Raw genomic sequence first — 25,345 nt, 5'->3', positions numbered from 1 at the left:
CATCTGCTGCAGACACTGCAGTGTGTGTTACCGTGCCATCGCTGCGGCTGCTCGCTCCCGACACCGACCACGTCCCGCTGCAGACTTCCCGGGCCCGGAGAGAACGGGGAAGAGCAGAGAGCCATGGCCGAGTCCAACCCGATGTGGGGCTTCCCCCGTCTGCGCCGGGCCGCGGTAAGCTCTGCCGGGGAAGTGGGAGGCTTCAACCGGGGCGGCGAGGATACTGCAGCAGGGAGAGAAAGGGGGGGCTGTTCTTAGGACAGTTACTGCGACACAGAGGTTGGGATATGCTCTCAGTACAGTGCAAACTGCATTACATATTTTAAAAAGCATGAAAGTGAAGAGACTGCTCTGATTCAGAAGGCAGGTCGATGTTAAGAGAGTGCAGGGGAGCAGGACGGCCAATGACAAACGTGTTTCGTGTGTGTGTGTGTGTGTGTGTGTGTGTGTAATACAACTGCAGGTACAAAACAGCAAGAGTCTTTAGTACCTTTAATGCAATCTAACTGTGTAGTGTTTTTAACATATATGCAGCTTTATGTAACACATTTGGGACCGGCCTATGTGTGAAATACTTGATGCCCACGCTTCTAAATGTAGTTGTGGAATGCAAATGTTATAACAAATCTGTAATCATCCAATACGATTCATCATGGCTGCTGATGAGTGCATATCCTGGTTTATATAGACACCTGGATGACTGTTCTCTTGCTAGTGCAGTGTGTGTACAAAATACTACTGTAGGGATGTGAGTGGGAGAGAAAGCAGTTTGGATTTAGTCTGAGGTCAGCAGTTTCTGGTTTAAGTGTCTCCTTATGATGATTACAACACACCTGAATCCAGAAAGTTGTTTCCTTTGCCACTGTCATCTGTGTTTAAAACAATATGTAGAAGAAGTGTTTGTGTGACTGGATAATATATTCACAAGCTTTAGAGGTGAGTGAAAAATATCACAGGTCAGAGCCTTTTGTTTGTTTTATTGGATGATGCTGTATTCATTATAGCTGAGATACTGTGGAAAAACAACACCTTTAACTCATACAGAGCTGTATTTGAAATTCAAAAGTCTCCCTCATGGTTAATACTTTTCTCAGGCTATTAGATCTGTGCAAAACTGTTGAGACAAATGTGAAGTGACGGCAGGGCTTCTGGGTGAAGAGGAGAGGAAGATATGTAGAAAAGATGGCAAGCACGTGAGAAAATTGTTATCACAATGGGGAGATCGCAGGATTAGTTCTCTGTTTAATGGTTAGCATTGTTGTGGTATTAAACTGGAAGCCAAAAAAAAATCACCAATTACTTTTAGTTCCTGTGCTATTGTTTACTATAGAGATGAGAAAAAGCAGACATGGCATTGTTTTTCAGCAGCCGAGATAAGAGATACTAAAATAAATAGATTTTGACCTATTCATCAGACGCGACCCTGTGACATCCTGAAAAAAAAGTTTGGTTAGTTAACTAAAGCTTCATGTGTATACAGAGAATGAAAAGTGAGAGCATGTGAGGCTGTTCATAATGAGAAAGAGAGAGGAAGCAGCCATCAATCTGTGTGGCTGACTGTCAGACCTGCTGAAGTGCTGTAGAGGCCGACAGACTCCCCAGATTGACACAGAGAGATGCTGATGCTGTGTTGAGCTTTTCTAGACTGCACGACTAACACCATCTAGCTGTCAATGTTCTGACTGACTCCTCTCATCCTGTACTCCTCGGCACTGATCCAGGGATGGGGTGGAGTTGAAATACAACAAAGCCGCTTTACCATGTTGTTGGCTGGACAGAAATAATTTCCCTTTCCTTGTCTTTTGTACCCTTGTCTAGTATTTGCTAAAAATGTTTCTAAAAATCTAATTTCAAAAATCTTCCTGTTTTAGACCTCATTTCCAGGAAATCTGCATTTGGTCTTGGTGCTCGGCCCCAGCGGCTTGTTAAGCTCGGCCCCCAGTCCGTCTTCAAGCACTGACCTCGGCTTCCGCTTCAGCCAGGATGACTTCCTGTTAAAGATGCCGGTGAGAGGGGAGTTAGAAACTAAGAAGATAGTTGTGGGGACACATTTTTATTCACTTCATTAAAATGTATTTTACATATCTGGTGCAGCACGATGGTCTCTGCTCCGCACTACACACATTATTCCAGTCCATTTGGATATCTTTTATCTTCTATGTACTTACTACATGCTAATCGATGTTATTTAATGCTTTGTGGTTTTGTGTATTTAGGTGGTGATGTTGCGTTCTGTTGGTGACCTGCTGCGCTACATCGACGAGCACCACCTGACATCAGACTTCACAGCAAAAGTGGAGTACTGCCAAAGTGACTGGGTCGTCCTCCGCCAGGTAAACACTTCTGATGCTCATCAATCCACCAGAGCTTGGCATGCTGCTGTTGAATATAAAGAACTTAAAGCAATTTCAGAGCTATGTTTGCGCACTTTTGAATAATCAAACGGCCCCTATTAGGCTTTTTGGGGGGGTTCCCTATCCTGTAGTGTGTTACATAGGTTTTTGTGCATGTAAATGTTCTGCAATTAGACTTTGGTTACTTCAGTAACAAAACGACATCACTATGTAACACTCATGCTTCTATTGGCTAGCACTCCAACATATTGTGCTTGATAAGCTAAGGGACGGAACAACCAATAGGAAAAACAGAGCCGGCCAAATAGCCAATCAGAGCAGACTAGGCACTTGTTCAAGTCACAGGCATGTAATTATGTCACAGTAGATGCACAAAATATAAATATGAACCTGAACATTAGCATAATAGGGCCCCTTTAACAAACACAAAACATTTGTCCTTCTAACCATGTTTTTATTCTTTTTCTACGTGCAAAAATGTGTGTCTCTGCAGGCCATTGAGACCTTTGCAGTGACAGTGAAGGAGATCGCCCAGCATCTTCAGGGTTTTGGCGCCGAGCTTTCTGAAACCGACCTTCCAGGTGAAGCTAATGCCATCGAGTTCCTGCTGCACTCACACACAAACCGATACCGGCAGATGAAGGTTTGCGCCTCTCTTTTTGCTTGTTTTTGTATTTGATTTCTCTATTTGTTTTATTTTTTTCTTATATTTGTCTTTTTTTTGCGGTTTGTCATATCAAGGACGATATCCGGAGCGTGCTGAAAGACGGACGGCTGCTGCTGTCAAACCTGGAGACGGTCAAAGCCTCAAAGAGAGATGTAGAGGTGGAGAGGGACTTCAAATCAGACATGGACACTGTTCAAAGGTGCGGCCTTCCGACATCTGCTGTAGAGAACATGTTGGTTAAATAGTAAACATATTGGGAGAAGGATGAAAACATGGGAGGATTTTGAGGCATATTCTCAGCTTGACAACAACATCTTATCAAACCTTTAAGGCTGCTTGTGTGGATGTGTGTGTTGTGTGTGTCAAAGGCTCCTGGCTCAGCTCAGAGACATGGAGGAGGCGTTTGATGGCTTCTTTGAGAAACACCACCTGAAGCTGCAGCAGTACCTCCAGCTGCTGTACTATGAAATGAGATTCCAGCAGGTATGATTATTGGTGTCTGTTACATTAGCTCAGTCTATGTTAAATGATGTGATGATTAATTATGTATGTGTGTGTGTGTGTGTGTGTGTGTGTGTGTGTGTGTGTGTGTGTGTGTGTGTGTGTGTGTGTGTGTGTGTGTGTGTGTGTGTGTGTGTGTGTGTGTGTGTGTGTGTGTGTGTGTGTGTAGATGGAGGAGGTGCTGGAGAGGGTTACTACCAAAGAGATGGACATTGCCTCTGTAGGAACCACGGTGGTTCAGACAGAGCAGCTGCTGGCGGACCTGGAGATCCTGGACACACATGCTCAGGTCACAGACAATTCACACAACATGCACACAGTTACAGTTTGAGAAATGGTTTGAAGGAACTTTCCAGCACGAAAAAATGAAGTTGTAGGTCTGTTTGCAGTGAAAGAACCGCTCGTACAGATATTTATTTGCTCATTATGACATACACATGTTTTATATGTATTTTCTGTAAACCTCAATTGACTTCTTGCATGAGGAAACAAACTTTTTTTGATATGTGGGAAGTGTGGAAATTAATTTAGTTTAGACCTTGATGTGTTTGTCTGTTGCTCAGGATGAGATGGCTCGAGCCCAGGTGTTGATCCTGCATGGCCACCAGTTGGCTGCCAACCACCATTACGCCCTGGCGCTCATTGTCCAGCGTTGCAATGAGCTGCGGCACCGCTGTGACGTCATCACTGCTGCCATACGCACCAAGCGGGCCTCGCTCATCAGAGCACAAGACCTGCTGCTCCGCCTTGAAGAGGTAAAAAGGTTGACATGACACACAAACCCAAAGACTTACACATATAAAGATTGCAGTAAATAAATAAGTATTAAATATAACTGACATGTTTGATTAGCTTTTTTTGGTCTGTGCATACTTTTCTCCCTCAGTTTTCCATGCAAGTTTTATCATAAACCACAATAAGTGTAAGCTGTGTTTATTTTGATGTCAAAACATAAGTGGAGAAAAAAAGGACAATTGGACAGTAAATTTCCTCACGGGAGTTTTCCTTGTGGTTTTGATCACATAAAAGAAACCTGTATGATGTGTCTTCTAAATGTGTTTCCTTGTGTTGTGTCCCATGTCCCTGTGTGCAGGCTCTTCAGTGGTGTGATGAGGGCGCCTATCTTCTGGCAAGTCAGATGGTGGACAAGTTTCAAACCCGGGAGGGAGCTCAGGAGGCGCTGCAGTACCTCACCTGTCACCAGGAGAGGGCGCCGTCTGCATTGAAGAACAGTCAGGACATTGTTAGCCTGGAGTTGGAAGCCATACTCACCCCACAGCTGCAGGTAACCCACTTCCATACTGAACACAAACCCACAACATTATCCACAACTCCCTCAAACTATACCTCTTTCTTTCTAGTCCCAAATTTCCGTGGTGACGGAGAAACTGAACTCGATGCAGTCCATGATCAGAAACAGAGAGCAGTGTCTGAAGAAGTTGGCAGATTTACAAGTCAGACCCATTCAACTGGTGGCCCCGAGGCCCGAACTAGAACAGACCTTGCAGCGCTGCAAGTCCCCCCTCTTCTCCCCAAAACATGGTATGAACCCCTCCAAGTGATCCTTTATGTCTTCCTATAGCTGTTGTTTCTGAAAGATTTGTTTTCAGAGTTTAGATTCTGTCCACTATCTGTCAACTGAGCAACACTGCTATTGTATTCCCCTTTAAATCCATATATTTGTCATCATGTCCCACATTTGCTCTCAGACACACTGCTACTCTATGGGAATCTACCACAGAGGATACACTCTACAGTATTATGTCATTTGCAAGGTGTCATATTTCTGTCTATCTGTCTGCCTTTGGACAGATGTTGTAACCGTGATAGCGTTGCAACTGTGCATGATGCTGACTATCATTACCCGTTTTATTTGTTTGTTTCCACAGGTGTAGACTTTAACGTCCTTAACTCCAAGTTCTCCTTTGACCTGCTACCGGGCAAAAGAGCGGCGAGAAAGAACAACAACCACCGCAAGGTGTGTGTTTTTAAGCCTAATGTATATGGATTGGCGTGAAATTTGTACAGACATTCATATCGTCCTTGACGATTAATTGTTATAATTTCCCTTTTCTATGTAGCGCCATCATAGGGTCAATATTTCAATTTGTCCAACGATATGGTACTCTGGTTAATGATCAATTAACTGCAAAACTAATGAATCTTCCTCCTGGATTTAGTGACAGGGCTCTTACAAATTTGTCCAAAACTCCAGTTGTCTGTTTTTTCCAGATCGAGGTAATGCATGACTTTCAAGGCAACCGCAGCTGTCTGTATGGCTCCATAACAGAAACAGATTCAGAGGCAGAAGAGAATCCAGAGCAGGTCACACGGTACGCAATCTGACGCACGTGATTGTTCTTAACCTTGTGACTCTAACGTGGCACTGTTGGCATCATTTCAAGGCCTGCATCATGGGTTTCAGAATTAAAGAATACATTTTTTAATCAGAGCACAATCAAAGCGCAAAATATATTTTGAAGTTCATGAACTAGCAAAACAACAGCTGAAGAAACAGTTGTTTACAGTGCTAGAAAAACAGTCTGCAGCGCCAGACTCCAAAAGTTATGCAGGCAGTGGCCCAACTGGCACCATGCTTCTGTGGTCTATATTGTAGACAGATACTCGTAAAAGCCTTTCTGTGCCAAGTCAACAGCATCAAGTATTTTCTTTAGGTTTGCATTGAGGTTTTGTGTAATTCCTCTCATTTTAACTCTATCTAGGCATGTAATGAAGGAACTGATCGCTACAGAGAGGATCTACGTGGACGAGCTGCTCTCTGTCCTTCTGGTGAGTTTATTTTAGATTACTGTAAAGGCATCTAAAATAAAAATCCTATTAAGTTTTCCTTCTCCTTTCTATTCATCTCATCTCGTCTTCTTTCCTTTCCTTCTCTTCTCCTCTCCTCAGGGCTACAGAGCAGAAATGGAGGACCCATCCATTTCTAATCTTCTTCCTTCAGCTCTACGCAGCCAGAAGGACGTTCTGTTCGGCAACATGCCAGAGATTTACCAGTTCCACAGCAGGCATGACACACACTAACACACACACACACACATACACAAACACACAAGCTGTCACAAAATTGTCCTTTCAGTGTTTTCATGAAAATCCAATTTCCTTTCCTTTTCCCCTTCGTTTAGGATCTTCCTCCAGGATCTGCAGAGTTGCCTGGAGACACCAGAGAGGGTAGGGGCTTGCTTCCTGCAACGGGTGAGGAAGAACTAAGATATACAGAGGAACTTCATGTGAAGTGATAAGACATACCGCTTCTCATTGTACATTTGTGTGTGCAAGCAGAAAGAGAAGTTTCAGGTGTACAAGCGTTACTGCCAAAACAAGCCACACTCTGAGTTGCTATGGAGACAGTGCTCTGATTCAACCTTCTTCAAGGTAGAAACACACCATAAATAATATTCATAATCAATTATCCGGTCATTGTCTCATATTGATTGTATGAAAGTCAATGAAAGAACACAATCATGTCAATCATTACGCCTTTTAAAAATCTCTATCTCCCTTCCCCCTCCCTCTTTTTCTCTCCCTCTTTTCCTGCAGGAGTGCCAGAAGAAGCTAGACCACAAGCTGGGTCTGGACTCTTACCTCCTGAAACCAGTCCAACGCCTTGCCAAGTATCAGCTGCTACTCAAGGTTCTGTACATCGGAGTCAGTCAGTGATGGAGAGACAAACAATGGCATGCATGTTTCAGAAATGTGGTTTTCCCAAACAATAACGTAGAAAATGTGTCTGTTAAGGTGGTGAGCTGTCTGGGGGGAGGGGGAGAGAGAGAGAGAGAAAGAGAGAAAGAGAGAAAGAGAGAGAGAGAGAGAGAGAGAGGGTGAGGTAGGCCTGTTTCGTCGCATGAAGAAGCCCGCAATTTTTGGTTTTTCCAATTCATGTTCTGCAGAGAAGGGAGGCTGGCGTTGGTCACGGTTTGGAATGAGAGAAAACAGGACAGAGTAACACGGCGAATATTGCTCATATATATATATTTTTTTTTTGAAGACCTCAGTTAAGGCGGCATGCCTAAACTGTAAAGTGCTGCGGGAAACCCTGGCGTGTTTTTCTGCCTTGTTGCAAAGTAGTATCTCTTAAAAGACATCTTTGCTGCTGCTGGGTTAATTTGCTTGTAATTATATTGGTTTATATCTTTATTTAGGGCTTTACAAAAGATGTTTCATTTGGTATGTGGTCCAGATGATTTGATCTACAAGATAAGTCGAATTTCATGCTTGCTAAAAGCTAACATGCTTACAAACCTTCATTTTACTTTTGACCTGATAATGGCAGTAGAGGAAAAGTTAAGGAATCAACAAAGTTATTACAGTGGATCTTAAGGAGGACATGAATGTGTGAACCAGGCTTGGAATTTCGTCATTTTAGGGGCAAAGCCATTTGGCCGTTTGTGTCATGAATTTTTTAAGGGCACAAATGCCACATGCAAGGGCACAAAGGCCATTTAGGGAAAAATTTGGATTTGGAGCTTACAAATAAAAAACTTAACTTTCTGATAATAAAAACACGAATGACATGGAAAACAAATTCGTTTTTTACTACACTGCGCATTGAATAGAGTAGTTTTTCCTTCAATATGTGCAGCAAAAAACAAATCACAAGTGGAGCAAAGCGCTCGCAGCCCCAATGAAACATCATCTCATAAGTCAGAGCTGATTGGCTGTAAGTGTGTGTGCGAAAAGTGTAGTTATGCAGAGAGACGAAAGGGCTTAGATTACATCACCAGCGGTAAATAATACAAACAGAACATGAAAGAACTTGACCATCTACTGGAGCTTTGGTGAGCAAAACTATAGTTTATGTATCGATGGATCGATTGCTATTGTAACCACGTGACGAGTGTCTGTGTTTTCCTACAGTTTGATGTTTTCATGCTGAGGCATCACGGTTGTTGTTATTAAGTTTTGCTTTGTGATAGTGCTCTTTACTCCATGTATTAAGGTACAAAAAGCCTTTATATATCTAAGTTGTTCGTGCCCCACCAGTTTTGTACATATAAAAACGCCACTGACTGAGGGGAAAGGAGGTTCCTAGAGAGAGAGAGACGGGGGAATGCTATGGGAGAGCTAACGGTATATGTGCGAGTGATAATTAATGTTCTTCTTTGTTGTTTTGCCGTGGTTAAGGACAACAGTAACCTATCTCAGAAGTGAATAAACTCAAGGACAAAAAGAGACACGAGGCCTCCTTGTATTCTTATAGCAAGACGCTACAATAATGATGGAATGATGCGACGTATGACACGTGAGGTGCGTGCAACCAATCCAAGCTACAAGGACTAATGCAGTTCAGAGCCCAGACCACCGCTCTGACACTTTTGAAGCAACTTCGAGATTTTAACAGTAACAGGGCACAACGGCCATGGTGGCTGTAGGACGTACAATTATTTTCGGGGCATCACGGCCAGACCGAGGGGCAATGCAGGCCATGGCCGTCATGGCTGCCGTGAAATTCCCACCCTGGTGTGAACTGAATGTCATGGCAATCCATCCAATGGTCATAGAGATATTTCACTCCGGACCAAATTGGTTGACTGGCCATCCTTACATTAGTGTAATCATGTGGTTAGGTCCTTCTGCACTGTTTTGATAAGAAATACATTTCAAAACTGTATTTAGATTGATGAAAGACAAATGGAAGATGGCACAAGACGCGAAGCGATCAAGATAATAATAAAACAACTCCTAAAGACTGATAAAAACACTTACGGGATACAAGTAGACGACTTAAACAGGCACAGAGAAAATGACAGCATAGACAGACAAGATAAAGTATATACACTGACTTCATCCTATGTCTCTGCCATGTTTCAGGAGCTGTTGAAGCAGTGTAGGGAGGAGCGATACCGCTGTGAGCTGCAGGAGGCTCTGGACTCCATGCTGGAGCTGCTGAAGTCGGTCAACGACTCCATGCATCAGATAGCCATCACTGGATATCAGGTACCAACCACTCAAATCAATAGATCAGATGGAGTGGATGTTTATGGTGCAATATTTATGACACCATTATGCTTCAAAATAAAATGGTTCAATCATTTAATATCTATTATCTTATTTCTCATTGACTTCTGTTTTATACTACCTCAGATATAAATTCAATTAGATTTGAAATGAAACTCAAAACGTTTAAAATTAAAGGCTTTATTTGGCAATTTCTGATTGATATGATTCATATGAGGTTGTACAATAGTTTTTTATGTGAGTATGGCCTTGACTTGCATTGCTAAATTAGATTTTAAACCAGATTTGTATGGATGAATTGCTGATAGTCATGTAGTATGTTTTGTGGGAAGCTACATGGAGAAACTTGAAGATTGTTGACGCTTATCCCACCTGTTGGAGCGGTTCATCCATGTTACTGTACTGTAGTTACCTCTCTGTCCCCCTGTCTTTCTGTCCCAGGGTGACGTCAGCCAGCTGGGCCGGGTGGTGCTGCAGGGAAGCTTCAGCGTGTGGATCAGCCATAAGAGGGCTGCGGTGCGCATGAAGGAGCTGGCCAGGTTCAAACCCATGCAGAGACATCTCTTCCTGTACGAGCTCGCCCTGCTCTTCTGCAAGCGCCGAGACGAGGACAATCACGACAGGACGCCCTACTACAGCTTCAAGTCCTGCCTCAGAGTGAGGAAATATAATATGTTACTTTGTAGATAAATTTGATATTTACAATATCACATTTTTTGTTGTATTGTACTTGATATTACTGTTGGGCGTGGTGTAATTCTCAGTGGAATTGAATTATGGAAATATCTGCGTAGAGCCATTGAAGCTGACGGATAATGGTGAAATGCAATAACTTTTCTCTTTCTTCAGATGAGCGCAGTGGGAATCACCGAAAATGTGAAAGGAGATGTGAAGAAATTTGAAATCTGGTACAGCGGCAGAGAAGTGGTGTACATTGTCCAGGTATTTTAATCTTATTCTATCTGATTTCTAACCTATTTGTAGTGTTCCAGTGTCTGTACCTTTAGCTCGTTCAAGCAAACCTCTCTTGGGTTGTGGTCTGTGTGTGTGTGTGTGTGTGTGTGTGTGTGTGTGTGTGTGTGTGTGTGTGTGTGTCTAGGCTCCCACACTGGAGATCAAAGTTGCCTGGCTGACTGAGATTCGAAAAATTCTCACCAACCAGCAGAGAATTCGCCAAGGTTTCTATTACTGTTATATTTGCTTTTCGGCCTCAACCACAAGCATCTGATTAATCTCATACTAGTCTCTGTGTATACCTACTATACAACAGTACATGTATTTTTCAACACCTCACAAGTGCCCCACAGAAGTATCTGATATTTCTGTTCAAGTTTGTTTCTTGGATTATTCAATTTCTTTAAATGTGTTAAGTCTGTGTCCTTCGTCCCTTCTTCTCAGATGAGGCCTCTCTTACACTTTCTGACAACCCTCTCTCTGACAGGTGATTCTCTCTGCATGACCTCCCTATCTTCCTCTGTGGCGGTTTATGACCTTGTGATGTGGTCAAATTGCATTCAGAAACCAATTTAAAACATGAAGAAAAAGGTTTCTCTCAGCTAGTGTTTATGATGATTCAATAACCCCTTTAATTTCACCCAAAAGCCACCCCGATTTAATCCTTATGATTATATAGGCAGTTTGTTGAGTTAAGGAAAACGCTTGTATGTGATCAGTGTGTGCAATTGTGGTTGGGTAAGCATCTTTGTCATTACACTGGAGAACTGGTAATCATGACTATGTTGCCAATTCCTGCAGATGGCTTTAACCCTGTATGTGGTGCTCTCCATGCTGATGAATTTCAGCACCATGGAGAGCACAACACACAGAATCAAGTGCTGCAAATACCCCAACCCTGCATGAGGGCCGTTAATACCTCATTGGGCATCTTAAACAGTCCTTAAATGTGCCATCAATCACTAGAAATATCATAGGGTTACATTTTCTAGATGTTAAAGGTGTCTATAGAGGCAGCTGCTAAAGTGTAGGTCAGTGAACCTTTTTGGAACACCATAACAGGTTGTCTTAGATTCTAAAGTTCAAATGTTTGTAAGCCTTTAAAAGCGCTTGTTCTCTCTGATACTTTAACTTAACAGGGAGTGAGTGTGTATGCAAGTGGGGTTTTTGTAGGAGGTACCAATGTTGTGTTTACTGATAGCATGCATGTTATACATTTGATGAAAGGTTGAGTCCAGAGCTTCACAATGAACAACTTGTTTGCTCATTAAGGGGGATTATTAACATTTGCACACATTTTATTGTGGGTCAAATCTTGTAAGACCATGGAATCATTTTAATACTTAAAGGATAAAGTTGGCAATGTTCTGTAATTTTTATCTTTTACCAAAGTCCATTCAACAAATTCCATGATAAAATCCAAACCAACAATCAATTGATTCTTACAAGTAATGTTAGGATATTCAAATGCCTATGTATTCATTTTCTGGATTTAGATTTTTTTTTGGAGCCATAGACCTCCAATATTACTGGTTGACTCCTACATCACCATGAATAATATATTCATTATTTAATCAATTTAACATACACTGTCCTGCTGCTGTAAATACCAGCACAACATATTCATCTGCAGCTGAAAAAAGTAACTCTCTTACTCATTCTTCTTCATTCGGACAGTAACACATTGTTGGTTTGGGGCTTTTAATGGAGCTTGTTTTCTATATAAAATATTACCTAGCCTTATCCTTGAAGAAAATGTATCCACCGGGAGGCACAGTGAATTGTCAAAGTATATGAGCACGGGATAATCATATTCCGAGATTGTTTTGTGGTATTTATGATTTTTACTATGAGATGGAGGATGTTTTAATGTGAATGGTTGAATGATATGTGTATGTGATGTAGGTCATGTAGCATCTGCAAGCAATTAAAGTGTTTCTTCTTGATTTAGGAGATGGGTAGGCTTTAACAAACCTACATAAAGTAACCTTTAAATACCTTTATCATTGTCTTCTATCCATCAATCCAATATATTGGAAAATATTCCACCCATCTACTACTTGAAGCCACACTGTGGGTTAATTGCAGATGCTGGTTATTCAAGGCCTTGTGAGTGTGAAGAATATTGTGTATTTTAATTAATATCTCCATATATTGCAGTGATCTCTGATGACATTTTTGTTTGGATTCTAAACTCAAACATCTTTTAAAATCAGACGCTGAAATATATGTGACTGTGAATTTACAGGAATGCTGTTTTAATTTGCAGAATGCGGATGAGCTCGTTTTGTGACACCGTGAATGTTGTTGTTGTTGTGTTTGTTTGTTTTTGTTTGTTGTGGTCGTGTCTTGTTCCCATGGTGATGGGGTTTAGTGCATCAGTGATGTGTGTGTCGTGGGGCGGAGCGTCGGTTGGAGGCTGCTCAGCGTGTCTCCCTGTTCCTCACAGCTCCTCGGCAACAAGCCACTCCCACAGGACTCGAGGGGAGGAGTCTGTTTACACAAGCCCAGCCCACTCAGACCCAGTGGTCAATTCACCTCGACGCAGTGAGTCGCTCAGACAGAGTAGATTTATTTCACATATTTTTCTTTTAATTTACTGTATAAAAAATTCACACAAACATTTGACACCTGCTGTTTTAAAGACTCTGTTTGAGGTCAGTCATTCTTTGGACGGATCTTAAACTTGACATTGTACTTGAGGGAAAATGTTTGTTGTTGCCAAGTAAAACAAAGAACATAGTAAGAGTTAAATATAAGACACATGAAACATAAACATATAATAAAAAATACCATATTGACTCTTGGATTGTATTATCACAAGTTTTCCACAAATGCCAAAGCTGTTTCCAAAGCTTTTTAAGGTTTGTGGTAGTATTAGTATTAAATGTGAGCTGGTTATCAAGTGTCTGATTTGTAGCACTGCAACTGACCAATGACACAATAATTAAAATGATCTCTCTTCGAAACGCAAATCAACGCACATGACAAGCCTAATGGTTTGTTTGGAATAAACAGTAACATTATTTAAGAGTTTTCATGATCCCTTGTGTTTCTGGGTCATTTCCACAGTGGATCACGGAGTATTAGTGATTAAAACGTGTATTCTACCTTATGCAGTTGTCTCAGTTTTCTTTTCCTCTGCAGGCTGGCCTGTTCCTGCTCACTCAGTAGCGATCTGTGAGGGCCTGGAGGACTGGGGTGCAGCTACAGACCTGTCCAACTTGTCGGACTCGGATGAGGAGGATCAGCCTTCCCCTCTGGTGAGAGTTTACTTCTCATGGCACAGGAGGTACTGTGGATGTATTAGTTGTTATGTTTAGGGGCATTTATGAAACCTTGAAGCTGTATAAGCAACTAAGAGATAACGTGTTTATCTTTTGCGTTAGAAATTACATCCGTGAAAATCTAACTTTGCCTGCAACTCAGCATAAATCTTATAGCTACTAAATTGGACAAAGATTGCCTGTTGGAGGGCAATAGAATCTGCTCTCCGTCTGTGTATCTACAGTCAATTTATCTGTTGTGCAAGTAGAAATGCATTGAAATGCACCGTTATATAACTTGTCCTTTTTGTTACCTCAGGTGGCGGGCAGGTACAGGGTCCTGGTAGAGAGCAGCATGGCCAGCACTGATGACATCATCTTCAACTGCGGTGACGTCATCCAGCTGCTGCATGAGGAAATGTCGGGAATGTGGTAAGTTGTTTGTTTCAGGAATGTTGATTCGGCCTGGAGTTTAAAGTGCTGAACTTATGTTAACATCTCAGGCCTCTGTGTTGTGTGAATGTGTGTGTAATCATAGGATGGTGAGGAATATAAGTCGTAAGGAAGAAGGGCGCGTTTTACCTGAGGACCTGCACAGGATTCTGGGAGAAACCTGCTGAGTGCCAATCAGAATGGAGGATATATGAAACACAAACACACAGAATAAAAACTATCTGACCAGAAGGGGGCGTTCGACTCCGCGGAGATCATCAGATCGAAGCACGTCATCTGCATTTCAAACTACTGTGACACTTTCACTACAGAAGGATGTAAACTACAGAATTGACCTCAGAAGACTGTAACAATGCAAAGCACATACGTGGGACCTATATGTATTTATTTTTCTGTTCCAACAGTAATGCAGTAGGTTATTTGGATTTTGGATTAAAACTTAGAAAAATATTCATATGTACAGAATGGACTTTTGTTTGAGACTTCAGGTTTTATCATTTATATTTTCTTATGAAATATGACAGAAATGATAAGGTTCACGTGCCAAATAGCCCAGCTAGTGATTGTGGCTACTTTTTGTATAACACTGTCAGTTATGGAAAGTTGCTTTACCTTGTGGTGTCAGTTTTAAATGAACTCAAACTTCGTCTTTCTTTCCTACGGTAGCCGGCTACATCACTAGTGTATGCAAATCACCATGATTACTCAACCTCTCAGTGTCAAAGCAGCCATCTAGCATCTGGTTGTTGCGTTTACGCACCATTAAACAAAACAATAAACAACGCAAGACAACGATATTCAGCAATACTCAAGTCTCGCCATTCATAGCAGCCATAGAGGGTTTGTTTTGCCACTAAGTGGTGTTTTTTAAGGATGTACATGTGAAAATGTCATTGCATACTCTTATTGATAGCCATCAACATGTCATAGCAGTAAAAGTGAAGATTTAATGAATAACATTGCTAATAGTTGCCTTGGTCTGGTGCATGATGCCTCATTCATGTTTTTAACTCTACTTGTGCTTCTCCTGCTATGACAATACAAGTGAAAATGTCACCTGAAAAAAGGTCTACTGAAGCCATAACCAAGTATCTTCTGCAGCACTCTCTGTCAGCCCTCAAGTTGAATAATCTGAGTCTGAGGAAAACACTGCAGCATTTATGTAGGATTTCTGATTGGTGATATGTCTGCATCTCTTGGATGAAATGAGCATTGTCCTCTTCTTCTGGGCCGCTGGTGTGCTCCACTGGGAAGATATATTTTATGTTTGTTTGCTGCTCCGCATGAACAAATCACTGCAAATGCTTTATTTCTGTCTACGCTGCTATTTCACAACAACAGGGGAACAATGCTCAGTGTTAGGTAGTAACTATAGTGTAGTTATAATTGCCAGCTGAAGTTTTACAGTTACATTGTGGATTGATACACGACAGTGATGTTTAATCTGGGAAGCTGATTTAATAAGACCATTAAAACTGCCGAGCCAGATTGACTCTGCAATGTGATAGCTTTCAAACAAAGTGGTAATGAAAACACTGCCACTTTACCGCCATATGTGCTGAGTGTTGAGCTGAAGGATGGATAAAAGTATTAAGTTACTTAAGCGTTTCTTTTAATTGTGAATATGTAAATAGTCAAAATCTAAATTTTACATGTTAAACTCAGTGTTGGACAATAGGTGTTGTAATGGTGAAACCTTTAATGGACAGTTCTCATCTAAAGTTACATCAGATTAATGCAGTATTTCCTGCCTCTTTGGCTAAGTAAATCACTCAAATGAGATTCATTTCCACGGTATTTTACACCCACAAAGTCACTCGATAGTAAGTACCCAACTGTCTGTTAAGGTGTGACTAATGAAATTCATATATGGGTAACATTTCACCATGGTTAACTGATTTGAAATCCACCGAACAGAGACTATACTTAAACATCAGACAACATCCTTAATGGTCAGGCTATAATATCTCTTTGCAGAGTACATAAACTGGTGTTTGCTGCTTTTGCTCATTTTGCACTTTTTTGATATTTTGGATCATTGTGAAAGCTTGTATTATAATGCATATGATTCTTTCCCCAAATATAAGCACAGGATCATTTGATTTGATTCAACCCGACTGGTGTGATTCCTTGCCTGTATAGTTTAACCTTACAGGCAGATTTATAAGCACCCGCACAGGCTTGTTTAGGCCTGCTGTTGGAGTGTACAGGGTGAGCTTGATTGATATCTCCCTAACTCTGTTATTAGATATGTTGCACCGGACAGCTTAGCACTTTATGATCACAAAGTCGGGGGAGATGTACTTGATTCCTGTTGCAAGCAGATCTGGTAAAATCTGACTTTTTATACCGGATATTTTGACACAACAGCAGGAAAACCAGTGTATTCAATCATTTTAACCAGGGCGGCACTTAAATTCCCTCAAATGTTACTGAGCATTCGTTAACCTTATTAATTACACTGTGCTTTTCTAGTTTTGACAATATCTGCTGTGAGAAAAAAGAGATATTCACTTTAAACTGTAAAAATCTAATGATTACCAATATAACTTAAAAGGGTGGGTGAGTGAGCTATAATTCAAGATGAATCGATTGCTTAGTATGTTATTGTATAAAGAACAGAATAAAATAATACAAGGAGCAGCTGGCCTGCTTACAGACAAATGTACATTATTTTTTATATTTTATATTCCTGCCTCCATGTAATTTCTCCACAGTAGGCAAGTAAAGGTTTGGACTTGGTATCTCAGGTCTGTATGCAGCTTTATGGAGTTTAGAGACCACATATAATTTAAGACATAGCTCTGCCTATTGCAACCTTAGCAGAGGTCTAACAAGCTCATAAGTGAAGACACCTTTGGTGAGCGACGCCTTAAGGATTCAGGAACAGAACATTTGGCCTAGCATCTCAATATTGCATTTAGTATTTCCTTTAATTTTAATTTATGTATTTATTATACAAGGTCGATGCATACAAATACATTCATCTCAAAAAGAGAAGAGATGGTGTATGCCATATTTGAGCTAATTTCCATTTGCAGTCCTTCTGCACACAACTGCAAACATTGGATGAAGAGCTATTTTTATGTTTTGATTTATTTTAAAAGAAACATTCAAATGCTCAAATATTTTAATGACCTTTTATTGAAGAATCCATATCAGCATGATTCAGTAGTTCACTTCACATGTTTTCTGTTGTCTGACTGCCGTGTTATTCCTTCACATGTTTGTCAGTTCTCAACTCTGAGGCCAGTTTTCTGACTGATCCACTGGTAGTATCTTGATACTCGAGTGTAGACTCCATACTTCCCGTCCCCGGCACACTCCTCCCCCCAGCTGACGATGCCTGTCAGGAACCAAGTGCCTTCGTATTTGGTGGCATGCGGACCCCCACTATCCCCCTGGCATGAATCCTTCTGTTCACTATGGTAGCCGGCACAGAACATGTAGCGTGTGACGTGCTCCCGGCTGCTCTGTTTACACATGGTTCGGTCCACAGTGAGGGACCTCCAGCTTCTGAAGCATGCTGGCCTGGGGGCCTCGAAACTTCACCTGGCCCCATCCGCTCACCATAGAGCTGCTTGAGCTCCTCAAGATCTTTTCTATAAAGTCTTTGGGGCCAAAGCAGATGGGACGGCGTTCGTTGGACAGTTCCACTGGATTGGCGAGCTTCAGCAGAGCAATATCGTGGTTAAACAGGGACTTCTTGTCATTGTACAGGGGGTGTATATGCTGCTCTGCGACTTCATGGTCTCGCTCCGGACCCTCATCCTTGTTCACATCATGTTCACCTAGAAGAATACATTAATTACAGTAATAAGCAAATAAATGACTTTCTGCACCAGGCAATATGTAAGATGGGACAAGCATCTTCTGATCTTAGAGGTCAGAGCTTTACTGAATGCAACCTCTGTATTTTTCACACTATCTGCAGGGTTATCTTTCACAAAAGTTAACCAATAATTGGCTAAATAAAGTTACATGTTTGGAATTGGTCAGCAGTAATTTGTAAGTCTAGGGTTTAAAAATGCAAATAACTTTCCTTCTCTTTCTTTAAAACAAAATTAGAAAACATTGAATGATTGAGACTCAAGAGAAATCAGATCAGATATGAAACATATGAATAAAGGGAAAACACTTGTTTTTCTTACCTATTCTGACAAAGAAGCCATGTTGAGAGATCTTTGCTGGCAACAGACAATGGGCAGCGGTGATGACCCATAATTCAGTGAGAAGAGATCCTCCACAGAACAGCTGCGCTCTCTGATGGGTGGGCGAGCGAGACATCAGGGTCACCTGCAAACAAACAAACAAACAAACAAATACTGTACTACAGATACAAAATTGCAGAGCAGCATCCCAGCACAAGCGCCCTTCTCAACTTTTGTATGATCCCATTTTGCCTTCCTCATCACTGCAGTTTATCGTTTAATCTACTATAACATTCAGAGACCTCTGGACATTTAACAGGGGAAATCCATAAGTCCAAAACTGTCAACCTACATGAATTTGGGGGACCTTCCAGATGGATAAAACTCCAATATTCTTGCATACTATATGTCCCATAATGCAACTCTATGTTTGTTTTTCAGTGTTTTTCCCCTCTACTAACTTTACCTCTCATGCTATATTTCCTGCCCTACTGTGAACATTAAATGTTGGAGTGGAAAGAGATTGACATCTGCACTGCTGACTGAACATGTGCAAGAAATCCCATTTTTTACAACACTAGAAGAAATAATCCCCCGACCTTCATCCCATCAACTGTATGAACATAATCCAAGTACCTGCCAAGGTATTTCTCCACGAATGGCCTCATTGCCTCCCACGATCCTCTCGTTAGTGTTTACTTTCTTTTTGATGGTGGGGAGTGTGGGGAAGAAAACCCATGATGGCGGCTGCTCTTTCTCTGAGGCCACTTCAGAGACATTACTCTGCTCTTCAATATTCATAACAATCTCCGCTGGATTTACAGAGGAGCTTGAATCCGACCTCACTGATCTGATCTTTGCTGCAGAGGCCAAAGTGATGTTGGATGGGTCGGAATCATTTGCTTGGATGTAATCAAAAAACTCCAGTAGATCTTCTTCATAGTGGTAATCCTCCAGGGTGTCGCTGGAATTGTCTTTTCTCTCAGAGCTGTGTGTTGTGTTTGATGACCGCGGAATTACAAGGAACCTGGTGTTAGAGTTAGAGGACAACTCCACAAGACCACAGCTGAATTGTTCTGAGGGGCAAAGAAAGAGGGACTCATTTGAGTTGTGTCTCTTAAACATGATTAAATATTACAGTGTCAGATTGTTGGATGCTTATGTTATTTTTTCCTTGATAATTTGCCTAGTTTTACACATTATGCAGATTCAACCAAAGGCTATGTCACTATTATTTACACAGAAATACAGAACCAGTATGCGTATTAGTCATTTCAAGATGTATATTAGAAGATAGTGTGGAAATGAATGTAGGCCAATCTGAGCAATCCAGAGGGGGGAATTTTTTCACATTTTATGATGTTTGCCCTTTGGTGTGGCAAGCAGATTGATTGATTGAAGTGTAGAAAAACTGGTTAGGTTTTAATAAGGAATTTGGTATGTTTAAGCAGTTGGTTAGAGATGGGATGTGGTAAAGGTCAGTGTCATTAGATTTCAGTTACATTTGTTTATATTGAGCTGCCTAGATCTTCTGTGTGGTAATCCACCAAGGGAGTTCCCGCTGTCAACAATACTAATAAATAATGTACTTTATTCGACAACTATCAACTGTACGGCACGGTTTATGAGGCAGTTTGTGATCACTTAATGGAAACCAAAGAGATGGGGTTTAAGAGACAGCGTGTAAATCACTCTTAAGACCTGGTGTGTGACTGTGGTGAGAGTGGGAGTGGGGGTAGAACAGCAGCAGACATTGGGATTACATGTTAGACATAATATAGTAGTTCAAATGTACAGTATACTGCACAATGGGGTTCCAGCATTTTAGAAGTGTAATCCCATTTTCTGCTAACCTCATTCATACCTATTTAATTTGATATTTTAGAGGCTAACATTGTACCTTCTACTTCTTCTTCATGGATTTTGACTTACATTCATATTATTCAAACCAAAATATAATCAACTAATTAATGATGATGTATTATTATAGATTAACCTACCCTGCATCAGTCTAAAAAGTAGTTCAAACAAGCTCCACTGTTACCAGCTGCATTTTTAAATAACGCAAACACATAAATGCATCAATATTTTAAATCCTACATATACTACAAATATTATACAAAATAATAATGCTTTTGTACTTCCTCATAAGGACATTGTACACTGGACTTACCCTAAAGTATTACATAAAAAAAAGAATAACAGAAGTATTTGTACACTGAAAGCTCTGTATTCATTTATTTATAGTGTAAAATAGAGCATAGCAAGCAGGGTGTGTTGAATGCTACAAAAGCAATACACGCATTCAAAATGAACTTAATTTTACCAAAGATTCTGAACAAACGCTAACTGTATTCTTATCATTTTATTTCACCTGTAGGTTCACAGCTCCTTTTGTCTGGCGCCAGTGCGTAACCGGCCGCACACTTACACACGGGTATATCCTCCTTCATGAAACAGAAATGGGAGCACCCACCATTGTTGACCAAACACTGCTTTGTCAACTCTGAAAACAGGCAGGAAAGCAGAATACATCTCTTTTATCTTTACATTTCTGAGCACACACATAGATAGAATCAAGAAAGTAAAGATGCTTGGTTGAGTTTTTCATCTCCGGCCTGTCCCACTCACCAATCTCACAGTTCTTGCCGTCAAAATTTGGTTTGCACCAGCAGACATATGTGTTTACCCCATCTTCACATGAAGCTCCATTTTGGCAGGGGGGGGGCTTACACTGGTCCCCATCTACACACAAGTACAAAACACACACATGGAATCAGAGGTGACCCTTTAAATTCATAGCAACTGTGAAATCTCATTCATTATTATTCTTCACTTTTCTTACCGATGTAGGATGCCCAGAAAGTCATCTGAAATAGAAACACACACACTAATAAGAAACCTTTGAGTTCTGCCTATTATACACACTGCATTTCAGCTGTGTGTGTGTGTTACCTACAGTTTTGTCAATATCCTCAAACACCTCCCTGGCCTCCTCCATTGTGCAAATTTCCTCTTTACATTCCCGCTCCAGGTTAGCTGGTTGAAACACTTCTTCAAAAGGGGTGTTGAACCTACGTTGCCGACGCAGCACCGCGTCCGCCTTGTTCTTAGACACAAACACAGCTCCTGAAAAGGTAACACACATCAAGAGGAATTCATTGAAACAGCTCTGGTATTATTTCCCAGCATAATGCTCAATACGTTTTTACAGATTTGTTTGTGCCTATCAGAACTGATGGTAAGCTCTCCAACAGATAGAAAAACGAAATCCAGCTGTACATCTGCTTTCTGGTAAAGTCCATTATAAGTGTTTAGAAACCAATCTGTCCTTGCTTCAAATATGGCTGGAAAAGTTGTAGCTTATGAGGAATAGCAGCTTGCCTTTAAGCTTCTCAAACCACAGATTTTCCAGGAAGTAACACATTTAGAGATTCATTCAAAAGACCCACCTGACCTCCAGCGTCTTTGTTTAGCTTTATGTCTCTGACCTTCGTCTGCCTCCTCAATCCATACCTGCTCCTCTGTGGATTACCTGTGTTTTCCTCAGCGATTACAGCGGCCAGTCCGTACTCCTCCAGTAGTAATCCAGCAATAAAAGCCAGTAAACAAACTCTGGCCATCTTGTTGTAGTCAGTTGTCCTTCTGCTTTTGACTGTAGAGCTAAAGCCTGAACTCAGCGCTGGAGACACAGCTCCACCACTCCAAAGTACAAAAAAGCACTGTTTACTCACCTGAGAGGCTGCAGTGAGTGTGTGTGTTTGTATGTGTGTGTTAGAGAGAGTAAATACACTGAAAGAATTGTGTGATTTGAATCACTTGTGAATATGTGTATAAAGAGAGTGGTATAGGGTGACAAAATTAGAAAAGCAGAGAATTTAATTCAGAAATCAAGTTGAAATCCTGCAATAAACAATACTGAATACTGATAGTAAAGAAGGGCCGTTTTGGGAATTGTTGTGTGCCTGTGTGGGTGTTTGTTGACATTACCGGATGCAGGAAATGTTGTTTTTTTATGAGTCTTGACCGATAAGCAGCTTTTGCAGCATGGCTCACGTGACATTTCAAATGGCGTCCAGATTTTAAACGTCATCAGCATTTGAGTGGGCAAATGTTGCTGTAAATCCAGGCAAATCAGCTCAATGCCATTTAGATACAGCATAACAGACTGAAAAACTCCTAAGTTGGTGCTGCCATTTACACACTGAAGCAAAGAACAGCCAAAATCCACGCTTGAGAATTGAAGGCTGTTTGATTAGACTGTGAGTTACACAGGGTGTGGCTGCGGACAAATCAGAGTGACTGGCAGCCCGGTCGGCTGGCCTTGAGCCAGCAGGTTCTTGGCCACAGAGGCCTTGTAGTGACTTATTGGGCCAGGCTGATTTAAATGAGAGAGTTTCATTTCTCTTTTTAGGTCAACTTTTGCACGCCATTAAAATCATCCTCCCATGCAAATTATATATTTTACAGCAGCAAAAGGGAGGGAAGATAACAATTCATTAAACGCCCATTTGTTAACAGTTTTGATTAAATCACTCCCTGCTCATTGGTGTCCTTGGATCAGATCTGTCAGTGCTGTGAACTGCGGCTCAGCAGTGGAGGAGGGGGCCGCTGACATCCAGCATCTCACATGAAAACAGAGAGAGAGAGAGAGAGAGAGAGAGAGAGAGAGAGAGAGAGAGAGAGAGAGAGAGAGAGAGAGAGAGAGAGAGAAAGGCAGGGCAGAGGGGGTTAAACCAGGGAAAGCATGCTGGTGGGAAAGCTTGTCCCCAGGGTGCAGAGTCCCATCCAGACTGTGCATTGTTACATGACCGCTTTTCAAGTTTAAGTAGATCAGCATTTATATAATCTGGTTTTCCTTTTTGTGACCATAATCTAAACTAGTGAGGAAAAAAGAATGTGAAGTAAAAACAGGCATAAAAACACAAGATGTGTTCAAATCATGGCTGACAATTATTTGCTGTTGAGCATTGTATTTATATTTGTCCTATTGCTACAGGCAACATTTAAAACAATATATATTTGTGTTTACACATCACTTGCCTGTATGTTCCAATTGAACAGTTTGTGTGGTGTGAATGCAGAGATGGTGTAGCAATGAAGGCGCCGAGATCAGGTCAATAACCTCTTTTCTCTTTCATGTCACCCTTTCATAAATCAATTTTTTAAAATCGCCCCACTCCTTCCTGGCATAATCAAACAGCCATGTGTAAGACTTGTGAGGTCAACGCCTCCCTCAACCACATGGAGTGGCGAACAGCTGACCTGAGACCAGCTCACAGTGCTAAGCAATTATGAAGCAAAATAGGATAAATGCACCTGAGGATTTGGCATGTTTCTAAATTGGCTCCAGGACTATATAGTCTTTGCTCCAGGTAAATTATTTTCACTGCTTTGAGTAGTAATAGGAAAATTTAACAAGGGATATTTCAACAATTACAAGAACACATTTCAGAGGCAGTTTAATTTAACACCCCTGCATTGCTTGGAAAGTAATCGGTCATAATCTTACCTGTGTGATTTAACTGTGTAGCTGTTACATAAAGGAGGTTTAAAAATAAATAAAAATAATGCTCAAAGTTGCGTATTATTTTGCAATTAAATTACTAAGTGAAAAATGATTCTATGTGTGAAAGTATGTTCACTTTGCGTGCAAGTTGAGGGACCTGTTTGTTTGCATGGATTCAACTTTTCCTGGAGCATTTAAAAAAAAAAGCATGTTCTGCTGATGGGGCCGGAGCAGTCGTACTTTTTGTTCTTATAGAGCAGCTGGTCCCAGAACAGTAATCCTACAGGGGAGGCTCAGGCAGAGAGCCAGCTGTGCTTTGGTTTGATGGTTCATTTAGTGGCAGTCAAAAAGCCACAACAACTCGATCCCATAGACCTTTTCGGCGAGAGAGAGAAACACTCTAACTTAAGATTTACAAACCGCATAAGTGTGTGGTGCAGTTAGGATGCATAAATCTAAAGCATGACACTTCTTGGTGCAACTCATTATTTTAAAGATCTGCAGTGCATGGGGATAGAAAAGAAAAATACTGCAGAACAGAGAGCCGTTACTATAAGAGGAAACTGTTTCAAATGGAGGCAGTGTAAAGCCTCAATGCTGTGATTCTTTTCTCTAGAGGTTTTTTTATGGTATATTTAATAGTAACAGGAGATTATTCTATAAATGTTAAGTTATTCTCTTTATTTAATCCAAGGGAGGTTTGGTTTATTACGTTTTTAATAAAAAATGTATTTTTCAATTATATTTTTATGTGTTTTTTTATGACAATTTGTACAAGTGTATCTTTAGTTAAAGTCTCCTAATGGACCTTTTGGGGTACACCTAATTATGTGATGACTAAACATTGCTTACTTAATAAATATTTTTAGTAGCATTACATTAACTCAGTGTGGAGAAGCCATGAATACTATAGGGTGCTCAGTTTGGCTTCATCACATGACCAAAATCAATGTATTTTCACAGCAGTAACTGTCAAACAGACAAAGATAGTTAAGCTTTATGTATTGAATGTAGTCTTGTTTGAGATCAATTACTTATTTACTTAAAATGCAAATCAGTCGCACATTAACACCAACAGAGTAACAGTCAGCAAAACCTAGATTTAGATTTATTCTAACATTCATCTTACAAAAACATATCAGATCAGCGAGGTGAAAAGTAAACATCCTAAACTTCCATCTCTGACGCAGACACAAAAGACAATTGGGGCTAGTTCCAGCAGACCAGTCCTTTTGTGCCATATAGCCGCTTGATGTAGGGCAACTTGAACCAAATGGTGCAGCAGAAGAGAAAAGGAGAGAAGAGAAAGTGTAAATCAGAATTCAGTATAAAGAGTCAGCAGAAATGTAGAAGGACACAGAGCAGAGAAAATAATATAATACAGCTGTCAAACTTTTCTTTAACAGAAAGAGAGTTGCAAGATGGGTATTGTTCTACATGTTTAAGTTGTAATGATCAATTTCAATGGCATTAACACTCATTTTACAAGTCAATGGCGGCGAGTAAGTTGATAA

The 25,345-nt window shown here is 40.9% G+C and overlaps 2 protein-coding genes across 4 annotated transcripts; one reads left to right on the top strand and one right to left on the bottom strand.

Moving 5' to 3' along the window:
- Positions 1–16,336, top strand: LOC134872763 (proto-oncogene DBL). Of its 3 annotated transcripts, none has more exons than XM_063896194.1 (26): positions 1–174; positions 1,872–2,006; positions 2,217–2,333; positions 2,848–2,997; positions 3,096–3,220; positions 3,390–3,504; positions 3,692–3,811; positions 4,086–4,277; positions 4,616–4,807; positions 4,884–5,064; positions 5,412–5,500; positions 5,755–5,855; positions 6,246–6,312; positions 6,433–6,548; positions 6,666–6,735; positions 6,823–6,915; positions 7,081–7,173; positions 9,352–9,477; positions 9,940–10,155; positions 10,348–10,440; positions 10,598–10,676; positions 10,897–10,939; positions 12,902–12,999; positions 13,600–13,715; positions 14,038–14,150; positions 14,257–16,336. In XM_063896194.1, the coding sequence occupies exons 1-26, from the start codon at positions 124–126 to the stop codon at positions 14,336–14,338; spliced, it is 2,973 nt and encodes a 990-aa protein (XP_063752264.1). In that variant the 5' UTR covers positions 1–123; the 3' UTR covers positions 14,339–16,336. The 3 variants fall into 3 exon arrangements, with proteins under 3 accessions (XP_063752264.1, XP_063752263.1, XP_063752265.1); XM_063896193.1 differs by having other exon boundaries at positions 12,827–12,999; XM_063896195.1 differs by lacking the exons at positions 10,897–10,939; positions 13,600–13,715; positions 14,038–14,150; positions 14,257–16,336 and having other exon boundaries at positions 12,827–12,962.
- A 961-nt stretch (positions 16,337–17,297) lies between these two features.
- Positions 17,298–22,157, bottom strand: f9b (coagulation factor IXb). The gene is given in 9 exon segments (XM_063894598.1): positions 17,298–17,668; positions 17,670–17,962; positions 18,323–18,467; positions 18,959–19,398; positions 20,697–20,828; positions 20,954–21,067; positions 21,168–21,192; positions 21,282–21,451; positions 21,858–22,157. Coding segments are annotated over 9 exon segments (1,674 nt in total). The 5' UTR covers positions 21,946–22,157; the 3' UTR covers positions 17,298–17,401.
- Positions 22,158–25,345: the final 3,188 nt, after the last annotated feature.

Source organism: Eleginops maclovinus, chromosome 11 (assembly GCF_036324505.1).
Source record: "Eleginops maclovinus isolate JMC-PN-2008 ecotype Puerto Natales chromosome 11, JC_Emac_rtc_rv5, whole genome shotgun sequence".
Lineage (NCBI taxonomy): Eukaryota > Metazoa > Chordata > Actinopteri > Perciformes > Eleginopidae > Eleginops > Eleginops maclovinus.
The sequence above is the reverse complement of the archived record's forward strand: the minus strand, read 5'-3'. Positions and strand labels throughout refer to the sequence as shown.